Source organism: Lynx canadensis, chromosome C2, assembly GCF_007474595.2.
Source record: "Lynx canadensis isolate LIC74 chromosome C2, mLynCan4.pri.v2, whole genome shotgun sequence".
NCBI classification, from domain to species: Eukaryota; Metazoa; Chordata; class Mammalia; order Carnivora; family Felidae; genus Lynx; species Lynx canadensis.
This window is the reverse complement of record NC_044311.2, coordinates 51034146-51048236: the sequence shown is the minus strand read 5'-3', so window position 1 is coordinate 51048236 and position 14091 is coordinate 51034146. Positions and strand designations below refer to the sequence as shown.

Below are 14091 nucleotides of genomic sequence, written 5' to 3'. Positions count from 1 at the left end.
GCTCAGTCAGAAAAGATGCGACTCTTGATGTGAGATTATGAGTTTAAGCACCACACTAGGTGTAGAGGTTACTTAAAAATAAAATCTTCAAAAAAATTATGTTTAGCACACACTGTTTCAGAAATTATGGAGGTAGATTACATTTTTAAATATTTCCCTTCATTCAAAATGTCTAGAATTGAAAATATTTGCAATTAAAGGAGATAGGCTTTAGTTGTTGGGAAAATATTAATTACGTAAAACATCTCCTTATCATTTAATGTTGGATATTTGAAGTGTTGGAATATTTAGTCATGCTAATTATTAGTTATAAATTTATGCTGCCTAAAAAATAAGTTTATTGTATGCTGATATGATTTATTTCAGCTACTTATTCTGGAAAATAGCCAAACCATTCTACCCATGTAGCTAAAACCAAGGCACAGTGACTATGAGGAAAGCTACTTGAGTTATAAATATTGTACAGTGTTCTTACAAGGAAATAACCAACATCTATAGTTTGAAACCCATTAGATAATAATGAACATCATAATGACAGACCTTCATTTTTAGTTCCTCTTGTTCTTTCTTATATTTATAGATTATTTCTTGATGTTTTTTCTTTTCAATATCAAGTTCCAGTTTAGCTTCTGCTTTAAAAAGCAGAGCTTGCTCCTCAAACTCAACTAAATGCTGGGCTCTTTCCTTGGCAAGTTCAGCTTCAATCTAGAAAATAGTATTTACCACACATTTAAAACCATTTGACCTTAAGAAAAGGAAATTAAGCTTACTTTCAGACTTTAATTAAACAATTTTTAATTCTAATATTAATTGTTTCATTAATTGAATTTTTTAATTCTAATATTTAAAAAGAATCTGACTCAGAACTTAACCCAGAAAAAAAAATGACCTTGGGTCAAATATTTCTAGATCTTCTAAGACCTTCTAAGCTTTTAAAATGAGTAGAGAAGTTAAAACAATATATTCTGACAGTTTTCAGAAATACTAAAGCTTAGTGTTCTGTACCTTTGTATTATAAACCCAGTCCTTGCCAGAAACCCTATAAGAAAAAAATAAAAAGATTTTGAGCCCTTCAGACTGAGGTCTACTGAAAGCTCAGAGGAGATATAAAATAGAAATGTTGAGTTTTTAAATGATCTTTTCTTGATGAGACCCCAGAAAGTTCTGTAGTCACAGATTATCATTTTAATGTGACTGAGGCCAGAAGGATGATTAAGGTAAAACACAGTCAAGTCAGTGATGACTGTATCCATATTGGACCCAGATAGAACTATAGCACTGGAAGAGACCATAGAAATCCCCTGGTTCCATTTCTCAAGCTTCCATGAATTGTGGAAAGAATCAGCAAGGGTTTTGGATTCAGATGGAACTGAGTTTAAATCCTGGCTCTAAACCCTTGGCTCTGCCACTTTCTAGCTGTATAATCTTAAATTGTGACTGTAACCTCTCCTGGTGGAGTTACAACCAGTTCCCTTGGGAATCATTATGAAGATTAAATGGGACAAAACATCTGTGTAAAGTTCTAGCATGAACAGGGATTAAATAGTCAGTGAAGATTACTCCTGTGCTGTGACCCTTCAATCTCTATCACAGAATCTACACTAACCATTGTCTGCTCTGTGCCTCAACACCCCTAGAAATCATAACTCACTCCTTCCCAGAAAGCATTTCCATTTTCAGACAGCACTAAGCATTAGGCAGTTTTTCCTTTAGTTGAGCCAACATCTCTCTCCCTGTGGTTTTTAACCATTGGTTTTGGCTCTGCCTACTGGAGCAAGAGAGAGAACAAATCTATGAGTACTGGAGTCATTCTGGCCTAGTCGTTCATCTAGTGAGATTAGAGAATCCCAGTGACAGGCTGGCTCTAGATTTACATTGTGCCATGATTATAAATTCTTAGAAGGAGTAAATGCCAGATAACTTGGGAGAAAAACTGTCAAATCTGACTTACTGTGACTCTGTGATTCAGACCACTATACAAGGAAGACAGAGGTCGACATGAATTTCTCAGGGAAATACCGAAACCCGGGTACCAGGAAACAGAAAATTTGCTAAGAAAGTTAACAGAAAGTCCTTTAAATTAAATAAAATGCAGATAGAAGACTAGCCCCAGTGTGGGGTCAGTTGAGTTTATTGCACTGGTTAGAGGGCTGAGCATTTCCTTTAAGGAAAAACAATTATGTTTATACTCAATGCAAGGAGTTATTCTGGTTCTCTCAAAGTAAGTTTGTGGGTTGTTTGGGGAAAAGGATGCTAAGGATCATTTAGGAACGTGATAGAATTGCTCATTTGTGTTGTGTTCACACTTCTAAAGACAAGGAAAGCCTCAGAGTCTCTCAAAAAAAGAACAGATGTTTTTCTGAATTCCAGGTACTTACATCCACCTGCCTCCTGCTAGCCAATATCTCAATGAGATATACCAGAGGTGTCTCAAATAAACTGAAGCAGAAACCTTTTTTTTAATATATGAAATTTATTCTCAAATTGGTTTCCATACAACACCCAGTGCTCATCCCAAAAGATGCCCTCTTCAATACCCATCACCTACCTCCCCCCCACCCCCCATCAACCCTCAGTTTGTTCTCAGTTTTTAAGAGTCTCTTATGCTTTGTCTCTCTCCCACTCTAACCTTTTAATTTTCCTTCCCCTCCCCCATGGGTTTCTGTTAAGTTTCTCAGGATCCACATAAGAGTGAAACCATATGGTATCTGTCTTTCTCTGTATGGCTTATTTCACTTAGCATCACACTCTCCAGTTCCATCCATGTTGCTACAAAGGGCCATCTGAAGCAGAAACCTTAATACAACTGTCTTCCCCTGCCCCCATTTCTTCCCCAGTCCGAACACAGTAACCACAATCCATCTAGTTATTCAGGTCAGTAACTGGGGCATCATTTTTATCTATCACACCTAACTCGACACCAAGTCCTATTCACCTCCAAAAGATGCCTTGAATTCATTCATTTCTTTTCATTTCCACTCCCGACGCTCTAGTTCTGGCCACTATCACCTCTTCGCTGGCTTCCTTACTGCCACTCCTGCCTCTCTCCAATCTATGACACACACAGCAGGGTGTTCTTTACAAACTATAAACTGGATTATTTTATTCCCTTTTAGTGGTTTCTCAATGCATTACTATAAAATCAAAACTCCTATACATGATTTTCCACTGGGCCACCACCAGCCCATGCAACACTTTTTTGTGAATTGACAAAGCACCCCTTCCTCAGAGGAACACAGCCTCATGCTGAGCAGAGCACTTGGTGAGCAGAGCACTGGCTGGATTCCAGCTCTCTTCTCTCCCTTGGCCTGTACTACTGTGCTGGGCACAAGGCAAACACTGTTTATGGCAGCCCTGAACTTCTCCAACCTGACTTTCACTTTTCCCATTTGATCACAGCCCCGTGCTCCAACCATGTTGGAATAGATGAGTCAAGAGCACATGAAAGGAGGATATCAAGTGCAAAACATTTGAAAAACTCGCAAGGTGTAACTTTAAGAGTTAATAGCTCACAAGATGCCTTGATACTATTAAAAAAAAAAAACAACTAAATAAACACGTTTTGAGAAGCTGAAGAAAAATGTGTGCCAAGGTACTAAAATAGCAAGTGTTCAAAAAATTCCTTGTGTGGCTAATTGGTAGAGTTGAATTGTTATTTTAGGACAAAAAGACATCTTTCAAAATAAGGACTGATTGCTCAAATTAAGAGAACAAAAAGATATCCAGACTAGGTGGGACAGGACAAACTACGAATTAGATGACAGAAAGACTTTAGAAGGACTTTTAAAAAAATTATTTAAATTAATTATGGGGAAGAGGTCATTTAGGAAACCAGTAGAGTCCCTTGATGAAGATGAAGCATTAAGTACTCAGGGAAGAAAAGAAGGCAGCTGGTGGATTGAATGAGCAGAATGTTCTGTTCTGAGGCAGGTAGCAGGGAGATCTTCTTGCTCCTGAACTATTCCTTGGAATGAATACTTATAGGTAAAGAGAAAGAGAGAGAGAGGGAGAGAGAAAGGAAGAAGGGAAAGAAAGAGCATGAAGATAGAAGAGATCAGAGTGATTTTACTATTCACTGATTTGATTTTTAGTTTGCACAACCAGAGAAAGAGAAGCACAGTGACGAGCTTCAGGAGGGATTTCTAAACGTTTAAGGAAGCTTCAAGGCCATCTGAAAGTGTTGACACTGTAGCATAGAGAGATGATACTATTGGTTCCTTCATAATCTGAATAGTTTGAACAAAATGAGAAGCCCACAAACACAAGGATTTTCTTAAGCCAGTATATTGTCATTGAGAAGATGAATTCATGCCAAATTATCACGTTTATATTTTTTACATATTGATAGAAGCTGTTTAAAATATCCTAGATGAGAGGTTCCTGGGTGGCTCAGTCAGTTGAGTGTCAGACTTCAGCTCAGGTCATGATCTCACTGTGCCTGAGTTCAGGCCCCACGTCAGGCTCTGTGCTGACAGCTCAGAGCCTGGAGCCTGTTTCAGATTCTGTGTCTTCCTCTCACTCTGCCCTCTCCCCACTCATGCTCTATCTCTGTCTCTCTTTCTCTCTCTCTCTCTCTCTCTCTCTCAAAAATAATAAACATTAAAAAAATTAAAATATCCTAGATGAAAATAAATAAATAAATAAATAAATAAATAAATATCTCTTAGATGAAAGAACTTATGCTTATACAAAATAAATGAATTTGATGATGGTGCTTATATAAAATACAAACTACTTTATATAATAACTAATAGTAATTTTCATAATCACGGGGAAATTCTGATTTCTAAAACAATAGCACTGCTGGGGATTCACTCAAGGGATACAGGAGTGCTGATGCGTAGGGGCACTTGCACCCCAATGTTTGTAGCAGCACTTTCAACAATAGCCAAATTATGGGAAGAGCCTAAATGTCCATCAACTTACGAATGGATAAAGAAGATGTGGTTTATATATACAATGGAATACTACTTGGCAATGAGATCTGGCCATTTGTAGCAACATGGATGGAACTGGAGAGTATTATGCTAAGTGAAATAAGTCAGTCAGAGAAAGACAGATACCATATGTTTTCACTCATATGTGGATCCTGAGAAAATTAACAGAAGGCCAGAGGGGGAGGGGAAGGGGGAAAAAAAAAGTTAGAGGGAAGGAGGCAAACCATAGGAGACTCTTAAATACTGAGAACAAACTGAGGGTTGATGGGGGTGGGGGAGAGGGGAAAGTGGGTGATGGGCATTGAGGAGGGCACCTGTTGGGATGAGCACTGGGTGTTGTCTGGAAACCAATTTGACAATAAATTATATAAAAAAATAAAATAAAACAAAAGCATGAGTAATATATGAGCTCAATTACACAAAGAAAATAAATTGCTATCTGTGTACACATTACAGGTTTGAATTTTTCTGCTTTTTATTTATCCATATCCCCCGTTAGCTCAAACTCTATCTCCTTGGTGAAGGCTTCCTGATGATTCCAGGGGCTTCCCGATGATTCCATTCTGAGTATGTTGTTTTTAAATTCCTTTTGTATTCGTGTTGATATGCATTATTAGTATAACACCTGTGTCTAATACTGATGTTCAAAATACCATCTTTTCACTATTTTCCAAGTGAGTTATTTGTGGTTGATTCTGAGATAATTTTCCGTCAATGGAGCCAAATAGCATATTGTAACATAATCACTCATTACTGACAATCCCTATAAAAGCAAGGGAATTTCAGATGCCAAAGGAGAAATTAGGTCATTTGTTTATATTTGATGTATCTACATAATTTTTAAAAATATATCTCCTATAAATAAATTTTACTATGTTCTAAAAGTTAAAACAAATGCTGGTTGAAAACTAATAATTCATTATTTATGAACTGACTACTGAATAAATATATTGTAAAAGTAGATGATTATTCAAATACCCAGACTTTGCAGTAAAAAAACAATGCTAAGGAATAGAATATATATTGAAGCCCTGTCAGAAACTGTAAACTCAGGATGAAAGGAGGGAATATTCTCTTAGCACCAATACAAAGTAGGATGGCTACTTATATTAGCTCATTTAATTCTTACAACATATAATAATAATAACATAATAATTATTATTCCCACTATCTAGATTACAAAATAGATTCAGAGAGGTTAAGAACCATCACCAAGATCATAGAGCTACTACAAAGGTGGAGAGGTATGCACACTTATTTATTTCTGGTAGACCCCATGGTTCAGCATGTTTTGTTTTTCCATGTAGCCTGTCTCCCCACACATCTACATAGCATAGTGAAAAAGGGAATGGACTTGGTATTTATTTAGTTTTGAAATATTTGGTGATCTTTCCAGATAACTTTTTGTTAATAAATTCTAATTTAATTCCACTGTGGTCAGAAAAAATACTTTGTATGTTTTGAATCTTTTTAAAGTTACTGAGAGTTATTTATGCTCCAGAATATGATCTATTTTAATAAATGCCCTATGTGCACTGGAGAAGAATATGTATTCTGTTGTTAAGTGGAGAATTTTATAAAAATCAATTAGGTCATGTTTATTAACCTAAGGACATGTTTATGTCCTCTTGGTGAACTGATGATCTCTTTAATAATATGAAATCAACTTCATAATCCCTGCTAATATTCAAAATATTCTAATATCTTTGCTTTGAAATTTACTTCATAAATATAATACATATATTTACATATATGTAATATACATAAATAAATATAAGCAGATACATAAATATAAACATAGTTCTAGCTTTCTTTTGATTTGTGTTAGCATATATTTTATTTGTGTTATGCATCCTTTATTTTAACTTACTTGTTAAGACATTTCTTTGTATTAAAGTGTATTTTGTTGGAGGGAAAACACAGTAGAGTCTTGCATTTTTATCAAACGTGACAATCCTATCATTTAATGGGGATAGTTAGGCCAGGGCTCTGCAAACTATGGCCCACTGACTAAATTCAGCCATGCCCATTCATTTGTATATTGTCTATGGCTGTTTTTAAGCAACAATGGGCAGATTTGAGCGGTCACAACAGACAGCCTATGCCCCACAAAGCAAAGATATTTATTAACCAGTCCTTTATAGAAAAAGTTTGCTCCCAGTTTAGATGACTTACATTTAACTTGATTATTGATAGGATTAGCTTTAAATCTATTTTGTTATATGCTATTTGGCCCATCTCATCTCTTTTCCTTTTTTTTTTTTTTTTTTTGTCTTCTTCTGACTTAAGGTTGTTTTTTTTTTTTTTTTTAATTCAATTTTATTTCCTTTGCTGGTTTGTTAGCTATAATTCTTTTTCTACTTCTGTGGTTGCTTTAGAATTTATAGAATACATCTTTAACTTAATGCAGTCTATCTTGTAGTGATTTATCATGTCATGTATTGAATTAAGAATCTCACAACAGTATACTTCCATTTTTCCCTTCTTAGACATTGTGTTATTTTTGTAATATATGTTGCTTCTCCGTGTTATAACTCTCACATAAGGTTGTTAATATTTTTGTTTCAAAGTTAATTATATTTTAAAGAAATTCATATAATTAAAAGACTCATATTTATCCACATTAGAAGGTCCAATCTGCCATCAATACCGTTTCTGATATACTACATTCCTTTGTGTGGATCTATATTTCCATGTGGTATAATTTTTCTTTTGACCAAAGGCCTTCTTTTAACATTTCTCATAGTGTGGGTGTGCTGGTGATATATTTGCTCAGCTTTTTCATTTCTGAATGTCTATTCCATCCTCATATTTGAAAGATATTTTCACTTTGTTTGGAATTCTAGATTGGCAGCATGCACCCCCAGGCCCCTCATTCTTCCAGTACTTTCAATCCCACCTTCCTCTTGCTTATATTGTCTTTGATGAAAAAACTGCTGTCATCCTCACCTTTGTTCCTCTCTATATAATATGTCTATTATTCTCTGGTTGTTTTTAAGATTTTCTTTTTATCACTATTTTGAGCAATTAGATTATAATGTTCCTTGGTGTGCTTGAGGTTTGTCGAGCTTCTTGCATGTGTGGGTTTATAGTTTTCATTAACTCTTAAATTTTTCAGCCATTATTTCTTTAAATATTTTTTCTGTCCTTTCTTCTCTTTCTTGTCCTTTGGGGATTCCAAATATGCATATATTAGTCCATTTAAATTTGTCTCATAGCTCCCTGATGTTCTTGTTTGTTTGTTTTGAGTTTTCTATTTTTGTTTCAATTGCTGTGTGTTCAATTTCACTAAACTTTTCTTTTGAAAGGTCTAATCTGATATTAATCCCATCTAGTGTACTTTTCATCTTAGATATTGTTCTTTTCATCTCTAGAGGTTCATTTTAGATCTTTTTTATATCTCCCATATCTCTACTTAACATGATCAATTTTTCCCCCAGATTTTGGACAAATGGAATCCTGTTATCATAACTGTTTTAATGTCTTTGTCTGCTAATTCTGATACCTGTGCCTTTCTAAGTCAGTTTTTATTAATTGATTTTTCTCTCATTATGAGTTTTCCTGTTTTGTTTGTTTGTTTTGTTTTGTTTTGAATGGCAACTTTTGATTGAATGCCAGGCATTGTAAATTTTACCTCATTAGATGCTGAATATTTCTGTATTCCTATGAATATTATTGAACTCTGTTGTGGGATGCAGTTAAGTTTATTGGAATCACCGTGAGTTTTTTAGTTCTTCCTTTGAAAATTGTTAGGCAGGATCAGCTCAGCATTTAGTCTAGGGCTAATTTTTCCTTACTGCTGATGCAAAACTCTTCTGAGAACTTTACCCAGTGCCCTATAAATTATAAGTTTTCCAGTCTGGCCATGTGTGAGCATTTGGTACTCCCCTTTAGTCTTTTCATGGGTCTTTCTCTGCCTTTGAGTAGTTTCCCCACACATATGCATTAACCATGCATATACTTTATGGGAACTCTTCGTAGATCTCCAGCATTATTTCTGTGTGCAGCTTTCCCCTGAGAACACTACCCTGTGAATTCTAGCCACCTTGATCTCTCAGGTCTCCTCAACTCGAAGAATCTGCCAAACTACCTAGATTCACACTTCCTGTATTGTGGCCTTAAATTTCTTTCAAGGAACGAAGTCTGGGCAATCACAGAATTCACCTCATTTGTCTCTCATCTATAGGAATCATTATTTGATATCTAGTGTCTTCAAACCATTGTTTTCTATCTTTTTCCCAATGGTTTACTTGTTTAGGAGGGAGGGTAAATCTGGTTCCTGTTAGTTCATATAGGTCAAATGCAGAAGTTTTTGCATTTTTTATTTAGCTCTCACCCCCCACCCTGCCCAGGTTTGTATCGGTTCTCATTTCCTGGCTATATAACCTTGGCAACTTACATAAATTCTCTGAGCCTTATTTTTTTCCATGTGCAAATGGGAATAATAATTTTATAATAATTAAAATTACATTTATGGAAAGCATTGAGCACCAGGCCTAGCATATAGTAAACACTCTAATTAATGGAGACTATTTTTATTATCCTGATTAAAGGTTTAAGTCATATGATATTTGCAGGCTATTCCAGATCTAAAATTTTATGATTTCATTAATTCAATTTTGAAAATTACACGGTATAATTTTAAAAATTAAAGTGTGCTCTCACTATTGTTTTTAGTCATATATTTATAATGCATAAATGAAAACTGATATTTTTATGACAAGTTCATCCCTGTACATTTTGTTATTTTATAAGCGATCCTTTTAAATTTCATTAATAGTACACAAAAACACATTAGGAATTATTCAGCCATTTGGCTCTTCTATTTGAAGAACCTGATATTTTTTTGGTTTGCCTCCTTTGATGCTGGAATTGCCTACTTCTTGAGGTAAACTACCCCCCTCCCTTGGGTTTTCACTATTAATCCAGTTGCTCAGCCAGGAGGTGAGGCTCTGTTTGTTTGTTTGTTTTAACTATTGGGTTATATCAAGTTCTTCTTCAAAATAGACGAGCCAAATGGCTGAATAATTCCTAATGTGTTTTAGTGTACTACGAATGAAATTTAAAAGGATAGCTTATAACACAACAAAATGTACAGGGATGAACTTGTCATAAAATATTGGGTTTTAAATGCTTTATGTACTATTTAAAATGAGGTCAATGGTAATACAATTCTAAAATGTTCCTAAATGTGATGATATCTTAGTAATAATCTAAGAAAATATTTGGTTGGAATTTGTTTATTGCACTACAAAGTAATAGTCAATACATGACTATCACTTAATGTCAGCACTCTGGCTACAGGAAATTTCTTAATTACAAAAGTTTTAACTGAAAAGTAACAACACTGTTAACTTGGAACCAATTTTAAATGTTCACCATACACAATAATTTATTTTCTTCACATCAAAGAATACTTGAAATAAACAAAAATCTATGGCAATTGGTAAATATACAGTTATTTTAAAATGTGCCATCTTTGTTGCATAGCAACTATTGATTCTATTATGTGCTTTTTACATACTCTAAAATAATTAAGCAGAGGCACAAATTGCTATCTACTCTTTTTGAATGCTAAAAGCGCTTAAGTTATGAAGTTTATTCTAATATGTGAATTATATATTTGTAAAGGGAACATTTCATTCCTACACAAAGGCACAGTGACCCAAGAAAGAGATGACAGTGTCATAGTAGTGATTCTCCTTTCTCATGAGAGGACTTTTAGGGAACTTTTTATTCATAGTCTCAATAACTAACACAGCCAAGACCTAATTATCATTCCTTGGCTTTACTGGTCTGGATCTGGATTTACTGCCAAGCTAAATTATAAGATTTATTAATACGAAGTCATGTCCTCTCAACAAAATGAAATGCCCATTTATATCATAGAAAATTATACATGCCAAAATATGTCTATGATACAATTAATTTATGAGAATGATATCATGGTCTCAGTAGGAACTTAGAAAATCTTACATAGGTTTATTTGCATCATCAAATTAACAGCATGAAGCAAGATCATAATACTTTTTTATATGATCAGATGCTAACACTAACTTGGTCTACTTGTGTTAGCACCTTATGGACAGGGTACAGTAAGAAGCAGTATAAGAAGAGATCATAAATGCAGAGACTTCTACAGTATATTGTATTTGAAAGTCCTTCAGGGGTGTGACCAAGGAGATAAAGAACTTCTATACAAGCAAAGGCTGGAAGGTTCACTCTATCGGTCTAAGAGGAGCTCAGGCATTTGAGGGAAGAGAAGAATCTGTGAATCTCTATTCACACTAATTCCGTCAGTGAAAGTTCTGCATCAAAAGATGAGATGTTTACAATATCTCTTCATACATACTGCCAAATTGCTCCCAAAGGGTTGCTGTAACTTTCAGCCTGTTGAACAGTGAGTATGAAAGATTACCTTGCTAGACTTTGCCACAATGCCAAAACCATTCTGTCAACTGGATGGGTAAAAAAAAAATCTCATTGTTTTAATTTGCCTTTTTTGGATTGCTTGTTAGGTTGATCATCTTTTTTATATTTTTAAACATGAGTTGGTAAGGATGGAGGAAGTGACTAAGAATAGCCAATTGAGTACCCCCAGACTAATAAAAATTCAAAAAATGTGGGCTTTAGGAGATGGAAAAGAAAAAGCCCATACTTCAAAATAAGAATGAGTCACTTAGAGCAACCATTAGTCCATTCTTAAGTTTTAATTGTTGCCTCTATGGAGCTGTTGTTCTAGTGATCATTTCTCTTACAGCCTGAGTGTGCTATCCCTGAGGGACAAGGGAAGTGAGATTCATAGGTAGAGGGCCAGTAATGCCAGTGTATGGCCAACTGAGTAAATACTGGAAATGAAAGTGAAAAATTTAGATCTCATCTGAGCCAGCAACGATATCTAAAGGGTCTAAGTTTGGTGGATGGTAGAGTGAAGAGTCCAGGTGGAGATGTTAGTTTGAATGTAGTCACTGCTTATTGCTTGAAGTTACAAGTTATAGGGTCTGGTCACCAAGGAGAAGAATCTGATATAACCAAACAGGTTGTCGGGGCTTAAGTCAAGCAATCTGAATTTCAGTAGCTAGCTCTAGTACTAGATGCAAATTTATAATGGTATCAAAAAACCAAGGATGAAGGCTAGTGCTAGGGATAGGTATCAGTTGGGCAAGAGAAAGAGTTGGAAAGGCTTCAGGACATTGTTCAGGACAAGGTCCAGGGATCAATCAAGGAGTATCAGAAGTTTATGACAGGGAGATCATGGTTATAGTCTCAATGACTAGAGTTGTACATGGCCTGAGAAGATAGGGACCAACAATTTTTAGAATATTATTTGAATTCCTTAAAATTATTAAAGTAATACATATTTATTACTGAAACTTTGAAAAATTTAGAGAAGTCCAAAGCCAACAATCAATGCATTTTTCAATCCTCTAAGAGAAAATATTTTCCTTATAAAGAGTGAGCTAAATACTTTCCTTTTACTTTGCCAAAAGTTCATAACTGAGTAATCTTGTCATTTTCCATTCTCTTACATTATCTTCTTAAAAGCAGAGAAACTACAAGAATGAATTAATACTCCCCTGCTTTTAAGGATGTGGTCAAAGGCAGATTCTGTCACTTTACAGGAAAAAGGTAAAATATTTGAAAATAAAAATTAAACTTTTACATGAGAACTAGGGGCCATCTTAATTTTACAAGTTTTAAAATTCTGTTCTTACCTTTTTATTTCCTATTATGTTGTCTAGTATTATGGAAAAGACACACATTATAAGTATGTTTGGCCTAGGAAATTCCAGAAGGAATCAAAATGTGCATAGAAGCAAAGATATCCGGAATAGTCTCCTGGCAAACAGAATTTTGAAAAAGCAAATAAGACACATGCTGATGAAAGTTACATTATTGTTACCTTCTCTCTCCAGTTATCATCATTCAGCAGCTTCTGTCTAAGGGTTTCCTGCAGCTGCTCGATGCTTTTCTGATGTGAAATCAGCATTAATTCCCTGAAAACCATAAACCCAACAAATGAATCAAGACTCACCCTGACACTCTTCCTAAATTGCAGTTCCTGGCTCAGAGAATAGTACTTCACAACTTAGTCTGTTTATTCTCTTTAACAATATAAATACTACCATTAAATAATATTTTAACCATTCACAGAAATTTACAAACACTGCATACAAGGTAAGTATTTCATCAGTATTTTTCTCCTAATTTTTGCTTAATAAGTTATGTTATTATTTTTGCATGAAATAGTAACAACATATATGGAGTCATAAATATAATAAAACATCACACATCATGGTTCCAAAGTTTACGACTAAATTCCAACACTAGACGATATTTTGTTTCCTTAAAAAAAGAAAATATGTTGGGATATGCCATAAAATCAACACATGTTGGTAGTTCTTGCTAGATTTATTTTTATTTTACCTGTCTCAAGTACTGATAGGAACAAACCAAATTAAGGAGAGGGTAGTGTTTGAGAAATGGTATAGTACAAAACATATAAGAAAATTGGAAACAAAAAACATTTTAATATTTTAATCCATATAAATGGACCTTTTTTAAAAAAAATTATTAGAGAGTGAGCAAGCAGAGAAGGTGGCAGAGAGAGAGGGAGACAGAGAATCCCAAGCAGGCTCCATGCTGTCATCACAAAGCCCAACGTGGGGACTGAACCCATGAACCATGAGATCATGACCCAAGTAGAAACCAAGAGTCGTACACTTAACCAACTGAGCCACCTAGGCGCCCCCATATGAATGGATCTTAAAGCTTAGTTCATAATCCTCTGGGTGGAGGTAAGAGCAAAAGATTCATAAGAGCTTTTTTTTTTTTAATGTTTATTCTTGAGAAAGAGACAGAGTATGAGCAGAGGAGGGGCAGAGAGAGAGGGAGACACAGAACTGGAAGCAGGCTCCAGGCTCTGAGCTGTCAGCACAAAGCCTGATGTGGGGCTCAAACCCAGGAACCATGAGATCATGACCTGAGCCGAAGTCGGATGCTTAACTGACTGAGCCACCCAGGTGCCCCATAAGAGCATTTCACAGGGAGGGGCACTGAAATTAAGTCTTTGGATATCACTAGTGGCAAAACTGCACCTGTTGATTAGGGTTCCTTCCCTTTTCTAGAATCATGACCTTCCTTAGTTTCCGTA

The 14091-nt window shown here is 35.2% G+C and overlaps 1 protein-coding gene across 2 annotated transcripts in view; it reads right to left on the bottom strand.

The window, feature by feature from the left end:
- The window catches only part of LEKR1 (leucine, glutamate and lysine rich 1), a 112790-nt gene that overhangs the window by 17575 nt on the left and 81124 nt on the right, over positions 1-14091 (bottom strand). For both annotated transcript variants that reach the window (XM_032594680.1, XM_032594681.1), the window contains 2 exons: positions 12841-12934; positions 541-705 (listed from right to left, as the gene is read on the bottom strand). In XM_032594680.1, the coding sequence (XP_032450571.1) occupies positions 541-705; positions 12841-12934 (259 nt within the window). The remainder of the gene's footprint in view (positions 1-540; positions 706-12840; positions 12935-14091) is intronic.